Raw genomic sequence first — 15170 nt, 5'->3', positions numbered from 1 at the left:
CATTTCTGTTAGCTTGCTTTGAGAAACTATGTTTATACATGTATACACTAGGTGGCAGTATTTGATATACAGCCATATACATAGAACCTCAAATTAACAGGAAAAATAGAAGCAGGACACAGATGAAGACATACAAGACATTAAGATAAACACAGAGCCAGGCCAGCCCACCAACTCCTTCAATTAATTTTACTCCAGTGTCATGGAGTTTTTTCATCTGAACAACAGCTGAAATATAAAAGGAGGATGTTTTTAAAAATGGCTTGCCACTTAGACGAGGATGCTTAACTGAGGAATAATTTATTTCTTTGTCAGTGAATGTTAAATAAGCCATTATGCAAGAGGATATCATGACAGAATGCCATTGTATGGGTGAAAAACAGGATGAAATAGTGTTTGATTACTATGAAACTCAACAGAATGGAATACTTCTTGCTTTATGTTCAAGAGGCAAAGAAAGATTGAATGATGCAGACAGAATAAGGTAATATTCTGTTTAAAAAAGAATAAAGTACACTCTACAATAAAGCCTTTAATCATCACACCTCTCAACGCACAGACAAGACCTCACTATATACTGTATTTACTGCTGTTTAACCTAAACAGTTGAATGTAGCAATCATTTCTGTTGTTAAAGTTGCTACCACTGTAAAAAATGCCCAGTCAAACCTCATTTCACAACTCCCCCTCACTGTTTGGAAAGACAAGCAATGCTGCACATTTTAGGCATGCACAATAGACTGTGGTTAAATATACAAATGACTGAATAAGCTGCTATAATGCTACTGTTAGCTATATTCTGCAACTTGCCGGCTAGCCGTTCCTGGTGGCCCTTACCATATGAGGGAGCTGGACATTAGCTAAACTGTTAATCAGTGACTGGCTGAGGTTGGCCAGCTCATGCAGGAGAGATTCATTTTGCTGTTCAATCACCTTGTTTTCCTCCTCTATGGACTTCAGGCTGGACTCCATTGTTGTAATCTGAGGAGAGGAGGGGGTGGATGTCAGGATGTTACAGTGCAGCTGTGTATTCACAGGCTAATGAATGTAGCAGACAGGAAGTGACTTACCTGTGTTCGAAGTTTGATCATGTCTGCTTCCACTTGTGAATTTGATTCACTTAAATCTTTGATTTCTTCATCCAGCTGTTTGATCTCCTCTTCGTGCTCCAGTCCTACAAAGCAGGAGCCCCATTAGCACAGACATATCACTACAAAGCCTCAGTCATAAATTAGATTAACAGCCTTTATGTTGGGCTGAAGTAATTAAAAAGGACACAATATGACTCTATAGCTACGTAAGAATTGTGCTGGTCACTGTGTGCGACTGTCTTCACCTCTACAATAGAACTGGGGCAGGTCATTTGAGCTGATTAAGACTCAACAATCTCACAGACAAATTACATTATGATCCTGTCACATCCCTTTATGAAGCGTCGAAATTCAAGTCCAGGGTGAAGTGTTAGGAAAACAGATGGCGCACACAACCACAAGCCAGCTCAGATATTCCTTGTCTGATTACTGCCAAAAAAGCCCAGCCCCATTCTTCCAGATTGGAGCCACTTTTCTCATTATTTGCACCCTGCCCCTGAATGGCAGTTTATTTCCAATTTAAGCCTTTACTCAGACAATGCTCAGTGCACACACACCCTCCTGATTGGTTTATTATCTGAAATGGGAATTCTGTTCAGCAAATCATTCCACATCCATGTTCCTGATTGGCGGTATTGTGTGGGTGAGTGGTAGTTGTAGTTACCGTTGCTGGCACGTTGCTGCTTTATTGTTAGCATTTCCACTCCAGAGAGCCTGGCTTTCCTCATGGCGGAGGTGGCACGTGGACAACCCGACAGACTAGAGGTAGCAACAAGGAGAAGAAGCATTGTTTCAGTCTATTCCACACACACAATGAGTCAACATGGTTCATAGCTGGGTTTATATATAGGGAGGCTGAGGAGAAATATTCCCTTAAATTCAGTCTTGAAGGAGTGGTCCGACATCCGCTCTCTTGCCCTCTTGAGAGTTTGATGAGAAGACTGTAGCTACAGCCAGGAGACATTAAGCTTAGCCTAGCACTGGAAATTGAGGGAAACAGCTACCAGGCTTTGTCCAAGGTAACAAAATATACCTACCAGCACCGTTAAAGCTCTCTAATTAACACATTGTACCTTGTTTGTTAAAACTGTACAAGAAACAAAGCAACAAAGCAAACCAACAATTCAACATTTCACAAGGTTATGTGCTTGCCAGTTTCTTGGACAGGACCAGTGCGTTCTTAAAGTCTCCTGGTTGCAGCTGGTGAGGTCAGTCTTTTTTTTTTTATATAATTGTGACTAGTATTGATCTTCTCATCTAACTTTAAGCAAGAAAGTTAACCATTCCTTTAGCTTGGAGCATCAACTGTTCTCATGAATCACAGCTTTCCATCCTCTAAGATCCAAAGTAGAACGTTACATTAAATCTGTACTCTTCATTTAATTTATCTTTGTAATAGAAATAAGTGTAAAGGTTCCCTGTGGAGGTTTTAAGCTCTGATAGTGCTATGGAGCTTTTTTTTTGTGAGTGGGTCCTTGTTTATATGCTCCTGCCAATGGTTTCGCACTATTCCACTGATCTACGGGTGGCAGTCACATGCCACAATATGCTGCAATTGGCCAACAAAGGCAGGGAAGCAGAAGACTGCTAGCAAGTAAACATATATGTAAATAATGCAGGATCTAAAATAGTTCTGCTTTACATTTCTTTTAGGAAGGATATGCATTTTACAGGTTTGCTCACACAGTGCATTTTGCTGAGTAATACTGAATGTAAACATAACTTTTGTTTGTTGACAAGCGAACTCCACAGGGCACCTTTATGCCAGGAACAGCAACAACACACAGCCAAGTTCCCTGGACCCACCTGCGATGTGTCAGGAAGCTGCCGCTGACGTGACCCGAGCCGTCGCAGCCCGGTGTGGGGCAGGACATGCCCTCTGTCTTGCCAGACTTCCATGTGAACTGGATGCCATTTAGGTAGCCGTCCTTTTGTCTCTTGGCTGCTATGGGGCATCCTGATGCACTTCTGTGGGACGCATACTTCCCTGTCACATGTCCCTGACCATCACAACCTGGGACAGGACACCTGGGGGGACAGAGTGAAAAGTTCTCAGAGAAGACTCACAAACAGTTTATTCATTATTTTATTCAAACGCAACCTTCCTTTGCTTCATTGACACTTCAAAGTTGATACCATCATATTGGAGACATCATGCTTTTTTCCACCCAAGAGTGACTGGCTGAGTCTCAGCTACTGGCTCTCTGTCTGCCTCCTGAGTACTGAAACACCATATACTGTATGAGCGAATATCATTTGTCTGGTTCCCTCTATATCTTTTGCTTTCATATAAACAAAGATACCATCATCTTATTTAAAGCTGTCCCAGTGGCAGCCTTATCACAGTTTTGGAATGCTGACAGTGCATCAACACCAGTACTAATCAGATGCAATGAGGCAGTAAAATATTCCATATGTCACACCTCACAAAATGGATTATGGCTTAAAGCTAGCTACGTTTGGGAAAGTATCAGTTCTGTCTGCAAAATAACAGCTACCTGGTTTTAGTTCAACTTTTTTTTTTCAACGTTTTTTGACAGAAAAGAAAAGATACAGGGGGTATCTTGTGCACTGCTGTCTGCCACAGTGGTTCCTTCTGTGGTATTTGAGATCTTTCTCCCAGTAAATATATGGCAGAAGTCAAAGGAATTTGCTTAGCTAATCCATTCACACAGGCTTCCAAAAACCTTAACCCAATGAAATATGAAATATTTTGTTTTGTTTTACCACATTCTGCCAAAATTCTAGTCATGTTCAAATTCCAAGTATTGCTGCCACACCATGATGAATCATTACTTATAAAATTGTTGCTGAATTTGTATCATTGTGGAGTGAACTGTGTGGCACTTTGAGATAATCCTCACTGTAGTTGTGGTTGGAAGGAAGAATAACAATACCCACCCCTTTTACTCCTCTAATATTTCTGTACAGTCCCTCAGTGTTAAGAGTCAAACCAGGCCTCCTAGCATGAGAGCCAGTGCAAGTTTTAAGAGTAATAAATGAGCACACAAAGGTCATTCTCTCTACCCTGAAGAGGGCACACAGACTATTTAGAGAAGGTGTCTGAGCATAATAAGCTAAAGAGAAAGGGTGACTAGGATGTCGTCATCCAAAAAGGGAAAACTGAAAGATGCAGAAGTGGTTCTTGTACTCCCTTTACATTAAATACTGAAGAAAAATAGAAATGCCTTTAATTTAGTGTTTGTTTGTTAGTTGTAATGTGCTTCATTCTGTAGCTTTTCAAATTTCATTTATTAGTTACAGCCACCATGTCTTACTCTGAAGCCAAGAGACTTTACTCATCTCTGTCGGTTCCTTTCTATTTTCCAAAGGTCAAATAGTGGATGAAATATTTTACAAAGATAATTAAACGTCAGCAGAGCATACTGACAGGGAAACCTGTGGCAAATTGTCCTCAGAATCCAACAGAATGACAAGATGGAGAATGGCCAAAGTGTGTTGTTTGTGCTCTGCACCACCAGAGAAATCAATGCAGCTGCAGGGCGGAGGCCAGAGAAGCCCATTGTGGGATTTAGGTAGAGTCCAATCAATCTCTCTCTGCCTCTATCCTTCCCTCTCTGTCTTTCCTTACCTGTGTGTCTGCAGGAGTTCACCAGAGACTGCAGAATCTCTAAACTGCAACAACCTTGTTCTTCTGAAGTTTCTCCTGCACCTCTAGATGTGGGTTGAGACTTCACACTCATACCACATTTGTCTTGTCAGAGGTAATACTGATTTATTCCTTCTTGCGTCAGTGCATGTCAAAGAGCAATGCGCTCATTAGAAAATAGTATATTGCTCTTTTGTTCTTATTTACACATCATTTTAAAACAGGAAACCTGAAGTTATATGTCATTTTTTATATTGCACATGGGGAATGTAAAGTAAGCAGTGAGCAGTGTTTGTAGCAGGAGGAAGAGTTTCAGTATCAGGGTTTTAAAGGGGAGACAGAAGACTGATGATCAGTGTCTGTACAGTACCTGATAGGCTCCTGGTCCTCCTTGTTCTCTTTACTGTGGATGATCTTTATCCCACTTTTCCTGGCCCGCGGACACCCTGAGAGACTGCAGATAAATGACAGTGTTACAAAGTTGAAGCATACAGTACGTGTGTGTGTGTGTGTGTGAGAGAGAGAGAGAGAGAGAGAGAGACAGGAAGGGGAGGGGGTGAGTAGAAGCAGAGTAAAGTAAGAACTTTTTTGTATGTGAGACAGAAGAGAAAGACGTATTGAGAAAAGGGAAGAAGTTGTTCATGTATGTAATGCTGCAGAATGTGTGTCGTACCTTCTGTGTGAGGCGTAGTTGCCAGTGATATGTCCCGAACCATCGCACCCTGGTGTCGGGCACCTGGGGCAGAAAACACAAAAAGGGCTCAGGGCCTACAGCAACAGTGCAGTATCTTGAGGATAACATACCCCATGCCGTGCATACAAACTATAGCTTTTACAATCGCTGTTGCAAAAGTACAAAATACACTATGACGGTAGGGAGGGGGGTCCTGTGTCGTGTGCGGTGGGCTAGGACAGACTAGGACTACTGTGCTGTATATCAGTCTCTCAATCAAGTATCTATACAACACAAATAAATGAAACACCCCATATTTCGAGAAAACAATGTGATAAAATGTGATAACAAACATTTTTTAAAATGATCTCCAGAATAAAAGTGAGCCTATGTGGTCCATATATAGTGGAGCCCTATTGCTATTATTTTTGTTATTTATTTTTATGTTTTTTTGCAGATGGACAATACACAATAGAAAATGCTGGCTCATGAATATTCATTTAAAAAAAGAAAAGACTAATGAATTTACTAAAAGGGCACTGTAGTTTTTAGCTACTCAAAAATAGTAAATAGTGCATTTGTTGGATTTTCCGTGGCGGATTAATCCACAGTTGGTGAGTGAGGAAGGTGAGGTGAGAGTATTTGGGGCACCGGAATGTATATGTGAAAATAAACCACAGTGTGTGTGTTCATGGTAATGAAGGAACAGGTCAGTGCCAGTGCAACAGTGTGGCTCACTGATGTGTTTGTTTTTAGACAACTAAGGAGCTCAATGGCACAGAAGAATCAGATATATCAGGCTCTGATACACACATAGTACTTGTTAGCAAGATCAATGGATGGTTGGTTTGGGTCTTTTTAAGGGATTTGTAATACAATACCAAAATATTTTTCTCTAAAAAGCTGTAAAATAAGCTCCATGACTCCATATTTGAGGCATTTATCATCTCTAGCAATAATGTGCTTTACATTTAACACAACATATATAAGGTTGACCTAACTCTAGGCAGAATGAGCATACATATACAAATCATACATATATCAATGAGTCATCTCACGCCTTACTTGAGCTCTTGCGCGTTGTTGGCCAGCATACTTCGAATGCTTTTATCAGCTAAAGGACAACCTGAGAGACTGAAAAATACATCAGTGGAACATTAGTTAGACCAAAATGACAAGTCACCCCGACCACTGTAACACAAAATAATCTCTCAGACCACACTCGTATCCACATACACACATAAACAAACACATACATACATAAAACATCAACCAGGAAATGCAAAAAAGCCATGATGCAAGTGCAGGGAGTTGATTTAAATAAGTTAACCCTCTGAGTATTTGTATTCATACGTAACAACTAGGATGTCTGGGGTTTCATGCATGGTCTGTTCTGCTCTGTATTCAATTCGGACTGAGTGAATAAAAAATTGTAAATTGACATATGGGCTTTTTTTTCAAAGATTACAACTTAGTTGGAATCGTGAGCTTGTTCAGGGGAAATCTCATATACGTGCAGCCACGTCAGCCCCCAGACTGATATCATTCAGTCCTTGCAGACTCACCTCACTCTGCAACACTCAGCAATTATGCTTAAGTCTTCTGCTCTGAATGGTAAATGCTTAGTCTGCATCGCACTGTGGGAAGAGCCTGGAGGACTGAATAACATCAGCTTAGAAGGCTTTACACATGGCCCATTGAGAAATAATTTTTATCCCAGGGTTTAGCTTAAAAATTAGCATGTATCCAATCTTTAATTAATTTAGTCTTGCCTTATTTCATGATACCCTTGTTTCAGGATGTCAACTTGCCAATAGTCAAAGGGCTAACAAATAAGAGAGAGAGAGAGAGACATTCTGCCTACAGGTGTTTGACAGCATAGTCGAGGTAAGCTGAAAACAATAAAGAGAAATAGACTTAGAATCCACCAGGAGAAAAGGAAGTCACACCTTCGATGTGAGGCGAAATTGCTCGTCAAATGACCACTTCCATCACACCCCGGTGTGGGACATCTGCCACCGGAAAAATAGACAGATTTATAAGCCCAAAGGGAAGGAGAAGAAAATGTGAAAATTACAAAAAAGAAGAGTTGTTTCTGATTTGTTTTATTGTTGGTTTTCATTGTTTCCAGTTTAGCTTCACTGTCTGTGATTAATTTTGTGGTTCCTGAGATCAGCTACACTTGATATGGCACAATACTGACAACTAGCGTTGTGTCTTATAAAGATAAAGCATATCAAAGAGGGAAACTGCACTGAAGGCATCAGCAGAGAGCTACCAGCTCTAAGATCAGTGTGGACAAATGGATGAAGCTGTTAAATAAAAGTCATATAGCAAGCCAGCAGCACAGGATGGGGGGAGGGAGAGAGAAAGAACAGTGGTTCTCTGAGGTTAACTAGAGCAAAGAGGAGGAAGGAACCAAAAGAAAGAAATAAAATGGAGGAGGGGGGCGGAGCAGAGCATGAGTGGGGAGAAGCAAGTGGGGTCAGGTGGATCGAAGGAGCACTGGGATGTTGGGAAGAGTAGGAGAGCTCTTACGTTATCAGGTCCTTCTTACTCTCTTTGCACTGGACATACTTGGGCTTGGGGCTGGGCATGTTAACATCTGTGGTGTAGGAGCGGTCGTCCAGCAGGTCATGGAAGGGATCCAAGTCATCCGGCTGAGTTTGGGGAAAGGAGGGAAGAGAAGAAGAAGAGACAAAGGGGAGGTGGAACACAGGGAGGGAAAGGGAGAAGAGAGTGATGAAGACAGACTCTTTTGTATCTCCCGCCATCATTATACAATTTCAGAAATCATGCTGTGTGCACATATTACACAACAAATGCACTCAATCTGAAAGTTAGAATGCATTTCATTAATTGGCACATGATGAAAACTTGAGTCTTTTCCCTATGCCTTCCTTACTTCTTTGTCTGTTTTTTTCCACACACACACACACACACACACACACACACACATGCACACCTGTCAGACCATAGAGTCTTGTCAATTTGAATGCTAATGGTTGAGCCTGTGTGACTATTGAGCCTCACCTGTCAGTCTAACGGAGCTAGAAAATAGAATCCCTGGGAGGAAATAATGACTCAGTGCCAAACGAACAGTGTGTGTATGTGTGTGTGTGTTCGCAGGCTCACTCATGGGTTTGTTCATGTTCATAGAGCATTCTTGTGTGCGTGCGAGTAAGGAACATTCAGGGAGTTGGCTGGTTATATTCTTGTAATGCACCAGTCAGTCACTAGATGGCACTGCGATGTAGTGTCAGACCGCTGCTGTTATGTGGGGCTGTGCTTTGTCTGCAGTGCATGCAGCCAGGGCACAACGGCTGTTGATGCAAATCCTCTTTCTTTCTTTCATGCTCGCAGTGTATGTACAGTAATGCCCATAAAGAGACAGGTCCAGATACAGCCCAAATTATCCAGCGCTCAAGCTGTCTCGGAGTGTGTGATGCTAGGTCAGCGAGCGAGCTTCTCCAATTAAAGGGAGCGCAGGCTGAGAGGCAGACAGGAAGGAGAACGACACATGCATACATACAGAGACGCAGAGCAGAAAGTAGGCTAGGGATGCAACTCGCATATAAGCACAGACACACTCCCAAAGAGACATGGGTACAGACACACACACTCATATGAATATTCACATTTCACACACACCAGCAGAGGCACATGTACTGCACATGCATGCGCCTGTGCACGCCGACAGGCGCACCCAGCAGTGGTGCATTGATTTCCAGCAGTTCTTTGATGAGATGAGCTATTCCGATTCCCTCCCAAGGTGCTACTTTGCATAATTCATTTTGGAGAAGAGCGAAATGTAAAAACAGAAAGCCAGCATGCGGGGAGCATGATACAAACAGAGCAGATACCTCTGTGCATGGCAATGCTGACATCAATTAACATGCAGATTCATTAGGTTTCCCTCAAAAATCCCTAATATGACTTTCTAATGATTTGACATATGACAGTGAGTCAGACGGGGAGGTAAGAAACCAGGAAGACAATCAGACGGCAATGCAAATGTTTGACTTGGAGACACTGTGTTGAATCAATGGCTTGGAGGGAAATTATTTGGGCTGAGAGACATTGAACAGACAGTCTAAGTGCCAACTGTAATATCAGCTTCCAAAACCACAAACTATCATATACTACTGCTTTATAATTATCATCAACGGCATCACTATCTGTCATTTGTTTTCAATCTCTCTCTTATTCTTCTCTTCATCACTTGTCATCATTTCTATCTCAATCCCGATATCGTCAAAAACATCTTGAAGGAAACTGAATATGTGATGGAATATTCTGAGGCAAAGGAGACAGTCTTATGGGTTTAGCTGATCAAAAATAAAATATTTGCCTGAATAAGAATGATGTATTATTCTGCTTCATATATTGCAATTGTAATTGATCTTTTTAAGGTGATTCAACCAGCTTCTTCTATATTTTAAGGACACTGAATGATTAAGTTCAGGCAGAGATCCGCCCGCCTTCCAGAAAAACTTATACATAACATCCTTTATAATTCATCTGGCCACAACCAGACATTAGTGGTCAAGTGAATTTCCAACATTGTCCTTGTCGTTTTGCCCTTTACCTCTTTCTCGTCCTCGTCTATGTGTTTGATCTTGGTGTAGTCTACAGGCAGGTCCCAGCAGTCGGCGGCATCCCCCATGCCGTAGCAGCGGGAGCCCAGCAGGGCGGCTTGCCTCTGGGGGGACATGGGCTCTAGAGGGGTGAGCACCGAGTCCCCTCCACCACCGCCGCCGCTGCACAGACGCTTGCTCATACTCAGGTCCAACGTACCATTTTCATCAACATCTAGACCGGGGCTCTGGAAAGTGTATGTGGATGTGGTTTTTGTGCATGCGTATATGTGTGTAGGGGTAAATCAGGTCAGTATATGTGGAGGAGATGGGTGTGTGTGTGTGTTGAGTGTTTTCAGTAAGATGATTATGAGGAAGGGTAAAAGGATGCACGGAACATAAGAGGCAGGGATAGAGAGAAAGGGATAAAAGAGAGAGAGAGTTTCTGATTAAATAGCAGTCAAACATATTCATACTCTGGGATCAGAGCTGGGCAAAACAGTAGCTGAATACATGGTGAATACTAAAGAAGTACATGAAAAGTGCTTGAATTTTCTGTTCCTCCAGTGATGTGTTCACTTGTGAACTTTTTAGATGTCTGGAAATATGGATCAAGAACACCTGCAGTTCAAATACCTGAAACAATATTCCAATTTATTTTTTGCCCAAGTCTGCCCGGGATGAAACATTAGACACTTGCAGTGTACAGTAACAATGTGGAGGTACACTTATAAGAGGGACAGAAGAAGAAGAGGTCATCAGTGCTGAAGGACGAGTGCATCCCTCTGTGAACCCCTCCTTTTCTCTTTCTCTCTCCGCCTCTCTTTTTCCTTCCATCCCACTATGGTCTCTACTGTGTTCTGTGCAGTCAGACGTGTGCGTGTGTGCATGACTTTGTGTTTGTGTGTGTGTGAGACTAATGTGAGTGGACATCACAGGAGGGCAGGGGCTGAGGGTTAGGGGTGGGGTTGAGAGCAGTGATGAGCAGCAGTGGCTGGAACTAGACTGCTGCAAACCCAAAAATAGAGGCAGAACTATACTGTGTTCTGGAACAAAGTGGGCCACATCCAACAAGACTGACTGCTAACTAAAGCATTCACTTTGCCTCCTGAGCGTAGGTTGGTATCTATATACTGATGCCTTTTCTTTAATCTACATCTGGCACATACTCTATAGACCAAAAGAGTCCCACTGCAGTAAGGATTATGTTTTGGTAGGCATGTGTTTATGTCCTTGCTCTCGTTAATATCCCTCTCTCTGACTCCCTGTTCTCATCTCCCCTCTCCTCCTCATCCTCCTCGCTCCCTTTGCTCCCTTTCATAAGCAGGAAAGCCCGCTCTAATGCTGATTCCAGCTGACAGTGTCCCTAGGGGTGGATTCTCCTGGTGTCTGAAGCCAAAACCTCTGTGACGCACATTGACTCAAACGCACAGGGTGATAGATTTGGGGCTGGGCGTGGATACTGCAACAACTGTGGCTGAACCAAAGACTTAAAAATAGGAGAAACAAGGCCTGAACACTGCTGGGTCATTTGTCTGTGGAGGAAAATATCTTGCTTTGAATAATAAAAGGTACAATATAAAGTTGTGAATCATGCAAGACAAACACAGAGACGATGGGGGGCTAAATACAATGACATTATAAGGCTGAGCAGGCACAATACAAACTGAGCTTTTACAATGGAACCTGTCTGCAAAACTGTTACAGCTGACATTATTCCAAGCTGTAGGTGTCTGCTTCTATCAAACACACACTCACTATTAAAACACTAAAGGCTGAAGTGTAGGTTTGAGGCCAGGATCTTGAAAGAGAGAGAGAAGGAGGCAGAAGATGAGTAGGAAATGAGTAAAGGACTGTAAGAGCAACGCTGTAAAATAAAGGTCAAGTTGCTGCGGAACAGATCCAATGGCACATGCCTCATCGTGTGTCGCCATGACTCGTCGTGTCCTTGTGAATATGCACAGCGGACCGCCCTCTTCTTGTCAGCCATTGTATTGTATGTCATCGTCCAATTAATGTGACCCACCCCTTCATATCGAATTAACGAGGATGATATGTGAGGATCCACCCCACCTCCTTCATTAGAGACCACCCCTTCTCACTCTGGCCCCCCCGGTAACCCCTGACCTCTGTTGCCATGGAGATGCTGGGTGGAAGAGGGCCAGAGCGTGAGAGGTCACTTGCTAATTCTCGCCACATTACTTCTGCCCACCTATTCCAGGTCTTAAAATAAAACCAGCATCATATCCTGTCTTCCTCTCTGGTTTGTTCTCTCGTTGTGCTCACCATTTCCTCCTTCATGTATTTAGAGTTTAGAAGAATGGCTCGATTAAAAAAATGAATTATATTTTTTTATTTTAATGATCTTATTTTGGCAACCTCCTTTGTCAGTTATTCAAATGGAATAATCTCAGAGGTTTCGATGGAAAATTACACTTTGGTTGAACGACTTACAACTCAGAGACACTACTTCATTTTAAGGGAGGTCACGAGCCAAAAAGGTTGGGAACCACTGAGATAAACTAGGCTAATCTCACTGGATAACATGCCTTATACTTGAAATCATGGTAAGCAGGAAGACTTCTACCAAAGCAGGCTAACATGGTATATGACTTTAAGACATGAATATAGCGCAGCTACCCATAATTCAACGAGCACAGTGAGAGAAAGAGAAACAGGCCGATAGACAGGCTGAAAAAACAAGTAGGCGAGAATAGATGTGTGTGTGTGAAGTTTCATTCAGACATAGAAAAGAACAGTGTGTGCCACGAGGTGAGGTGTTGAGATGAAAGAGAGAAGAAGAAGAAAAAAACACCCTTCTGAAGTCTCCCGTCTTCCATCCTGCCCTGAGAGCATCCTGCCCGTCTGGCCCCGGAGCAGGAGGAGGACAGACAATGAAATGAGGTAAGGCCAGAGGAAGTCCTGACTGCTTCAGGCGTTTGTTCCCGCCAAGTTTATTCCGTTCCACTTTTCTTTGGAAGTACGTTGCTTTTGGCTTTTATCCTTTCCTCCCCTTTTCTTCTGCTCTCCCCTCTTTTTCCTCAGTACCTTTCTCCTCTTCTGTATCCCCCTTTCCCTCTACTCTCTTCTGCACTGTGACATTTAGAAACCTCCCACCAAAAGGGCTTTCTTTGCTCTCTTTTTTTATTTTCAATTCTATCACGCTTGTTCTCATTCTCTGCCAGTCTCTGCTGTCAACATTAGCATTAAGCCAGCATTAGCCCTCTGCTGTGCGCTCTCTTTCCGGCCCCCATTTTCCAGCTCAGCATCTGGGTGCAGATAATACAGGAACACCGTCACCTTATCTCCTCAGAAATGACACACTGGGTTCACGCCGTGTCAAACGGCGCTTCGTCCTGCTCCTATCTGATCCCCAGACGGAAAATAAAAAACTGCCCTGCTGAGCCCTGAGTGTAAGACACAGCCCCGGATCTTTAATGGAATGTGTGTGTGTGTGAGTGTGTGTATGTGTACGTGGGGTGTGCGCAACTGAAATCCCTATCTTTGTCAGTTTTCACTGCCAGCATTAGTATAATGAAGGACGCACAGAGATAATCTGTCAGAGGATTTTTTGTGACTGCAGCAGGAGGCCAAAGTCTTACAAAGGTGTAGTGGATACAGAGTCATGTGAGGCTGCAGAGTGAATTCAGGTGACGTGATAACTTCCTTTCATTAAAAAAAAAAACTCACCAGAATTTCTAGAACGTAGATACATCTGATTTTGGCATTTAGGTGATAAAATGTACAATATGACAGGATCCCTCCTCATCCCTCCTACCTGCGAGCACAGGTCCTGGGGCTTTCCCCCCATGCCATGGGGCATTTCCCGGCAGCGCGTGGACAGGTTGAGGATGGCCGTGGCTGCCATGTGGGCGGCCTCCATGTCGTGGCTATAGTCAAAGCTGCTCTTGCTGCAGGTGCTGCTGGCGCTGCTGCCCCCGCCCCCTCTTCCTCCTCCCGCGCCCCCTCCTCCACCTCCACAGCTCAGGCTACTGCTGCTACTGCTGGGAGCGTAGGTGCTGGTGGTGCTGCTGGCCGAGCTGGAGTTCTTACAGTAACGTTTGGCTGTGGGACATCAAAAAGAGTGGACATTAATGGGTTAATGCATTTAGATAAATGCTGACAGTGATGTATGTATGGATTTACATGTAATTTGTTTTTCTGTTCATAAAGGTGATGAGGTGTGCTTTTACTGTACAGACAAGATGATTACTTTTATAGTTTTTAGATTCATAAAACAGCCTTAAAAACACAAATTAATGGTCTTCTAGTTTTGGTATTTTAATTGACACTCTTATCTTAATTCCAAGAAATATTTATGTGTGATACAGCTCAAAGGAATCCTTTTATAATCATGTGTGTACACGTATGAGTTTACTTAAATTGAGCAACAATTAAAATTGGAATATCTGATGGAGATGAATATAGCCAATTTGATCTTGCTGTAAAATACCGTCATATCCTTTGGGGGAGGTGTCTCTTTGTCCATGAACTTTGGGTGCGATGGCCCGTTTCCCGTACACTTGGTGGTTGTTACTGCCATCAAAGGCGCTGTAGTCAAAGCTGGTCTTGGAGTACTTCTCCAGCTCCTTGGCCAGGTTGGAGCGGGGCGTGCTGGTGGAAACATTGTTCTTGTAACCATACTGTGGATAGTCCAGTTGTTTGACAAAGCACATAGGCCTGGAAAATAAATGACGAGGGGGTGGAAGTTGGACCGAGGCACTCAACATTGCCCAGGGGAAGGAGAGGGAACTTGGAGTTTGGTTAAAAAATGGGCAGATGCAAGGAAAGGGGCAGACTATTATGGTAATACTCCAGGATCAGAATATGGAGGATGATGCTGGTGGAAGGTGGGGTGATTTAGGGTGCGGGGCATCCCTTTCATACACCATAGCATGGATGTTTTTCTTTCTCCTGCGTTACAAAAAATACCCCTGCTACAAGTGTTTTTCATGCCTAGTCAATAAAAAACAGCCAAAATTGAATTTCTGCTTTTCTTTTATTACGCTTGCATACTTCTGATATGCTTTTATCATTTGATATGCATTTATATCCTCAATCTAAGACCAGGAAGAAATGAAATGTAAGATCTTGCACTGCTGTTGTTCAGTTAGATATAAATATAAAATTTACAATTACTTATGACTTTTCATCATAGCATGGACTATCAAAGAAACTCTCATTCAAAAAACTCTGTCTTCCCTATGATAAATGGGCCC

At 42.8% G+C, this 15170-nt stretch overlaps 1 protein-coding gene across 12 annotated transcripts in view; it reads right to left on the bottom strand.

Annotated features, from left to right (window-relative positions):
* The window catches only part of myt1lb (myelin transcription factor 1-like, b), a 95390-nt gene that overhangs the window by 3529 nt on the left and 76691 nt on the right, over positions 1-15170 (bottom strand). For 9 of the 12 annotated variants that reach the window (XM_051396266.1, XM_051396263.1, XM_051396262.1 and 6 more), the window contains 12 exons: positions 14405-14631; positions 13730-14016; positions 9963-10199; positions 7913-8034; positions 7324-7386; positions 6440-6508; positions 5375-5437; positions 5072-5155; positions 2898-3119; positions 1756-1850; positions 1071-1174; positions 838-981 (listed from right to left, as the gene is read on the bottom strand). In XM_051396266.1, coding sequence (XP_051252226.1) covers positions 838-981; positions 1071-1174; positions 1756-1850; positions 2898-3119; positions 5072-5155; positions 5375-5437; positions 6440-6508; positions 7324-7386; positions 7913-8034; positions 9963-10199; positions 13730-14016; positions 14405-14631 — 1717 coding nt within the window. The remainder of the gene's footprint in view (positions 1-837; positions 982-1070; positions 1175-1755; positions 1851-2897; positions 3120-5071; positions 5156-5374; positions 5438-6439; positions 6509-7323; positions 7387-7912; positions 8035-9962; positions 10200-13729; positions 14017-14404; positions 14632-15170) is intronic. The other 3 variants (XM_051396271.1, XM_051396269.1, XM_051396268.1) reach the window with 3 other exon arrangements.

Source organism: Dicentrarchus labrax, unplaced genomic scaffold (genome assembly GCF_905237075.1).
Source record: "Dicentrarchus labrax unplaced genomic scaffold, dlabrax2021, whole genome shotgun sequence".
Lineage (NCBI taxonomy): Eukaryota > Metazoa > Chordata > Actinopteri > Moronidae > Dicentrarchus > Dicentrarchus labrax.
The sequence above is the reverse complement of the archived record's forward strand: the minus strand, read 5'-3'. Positions and strand labels throughout refer to the sequence as shown.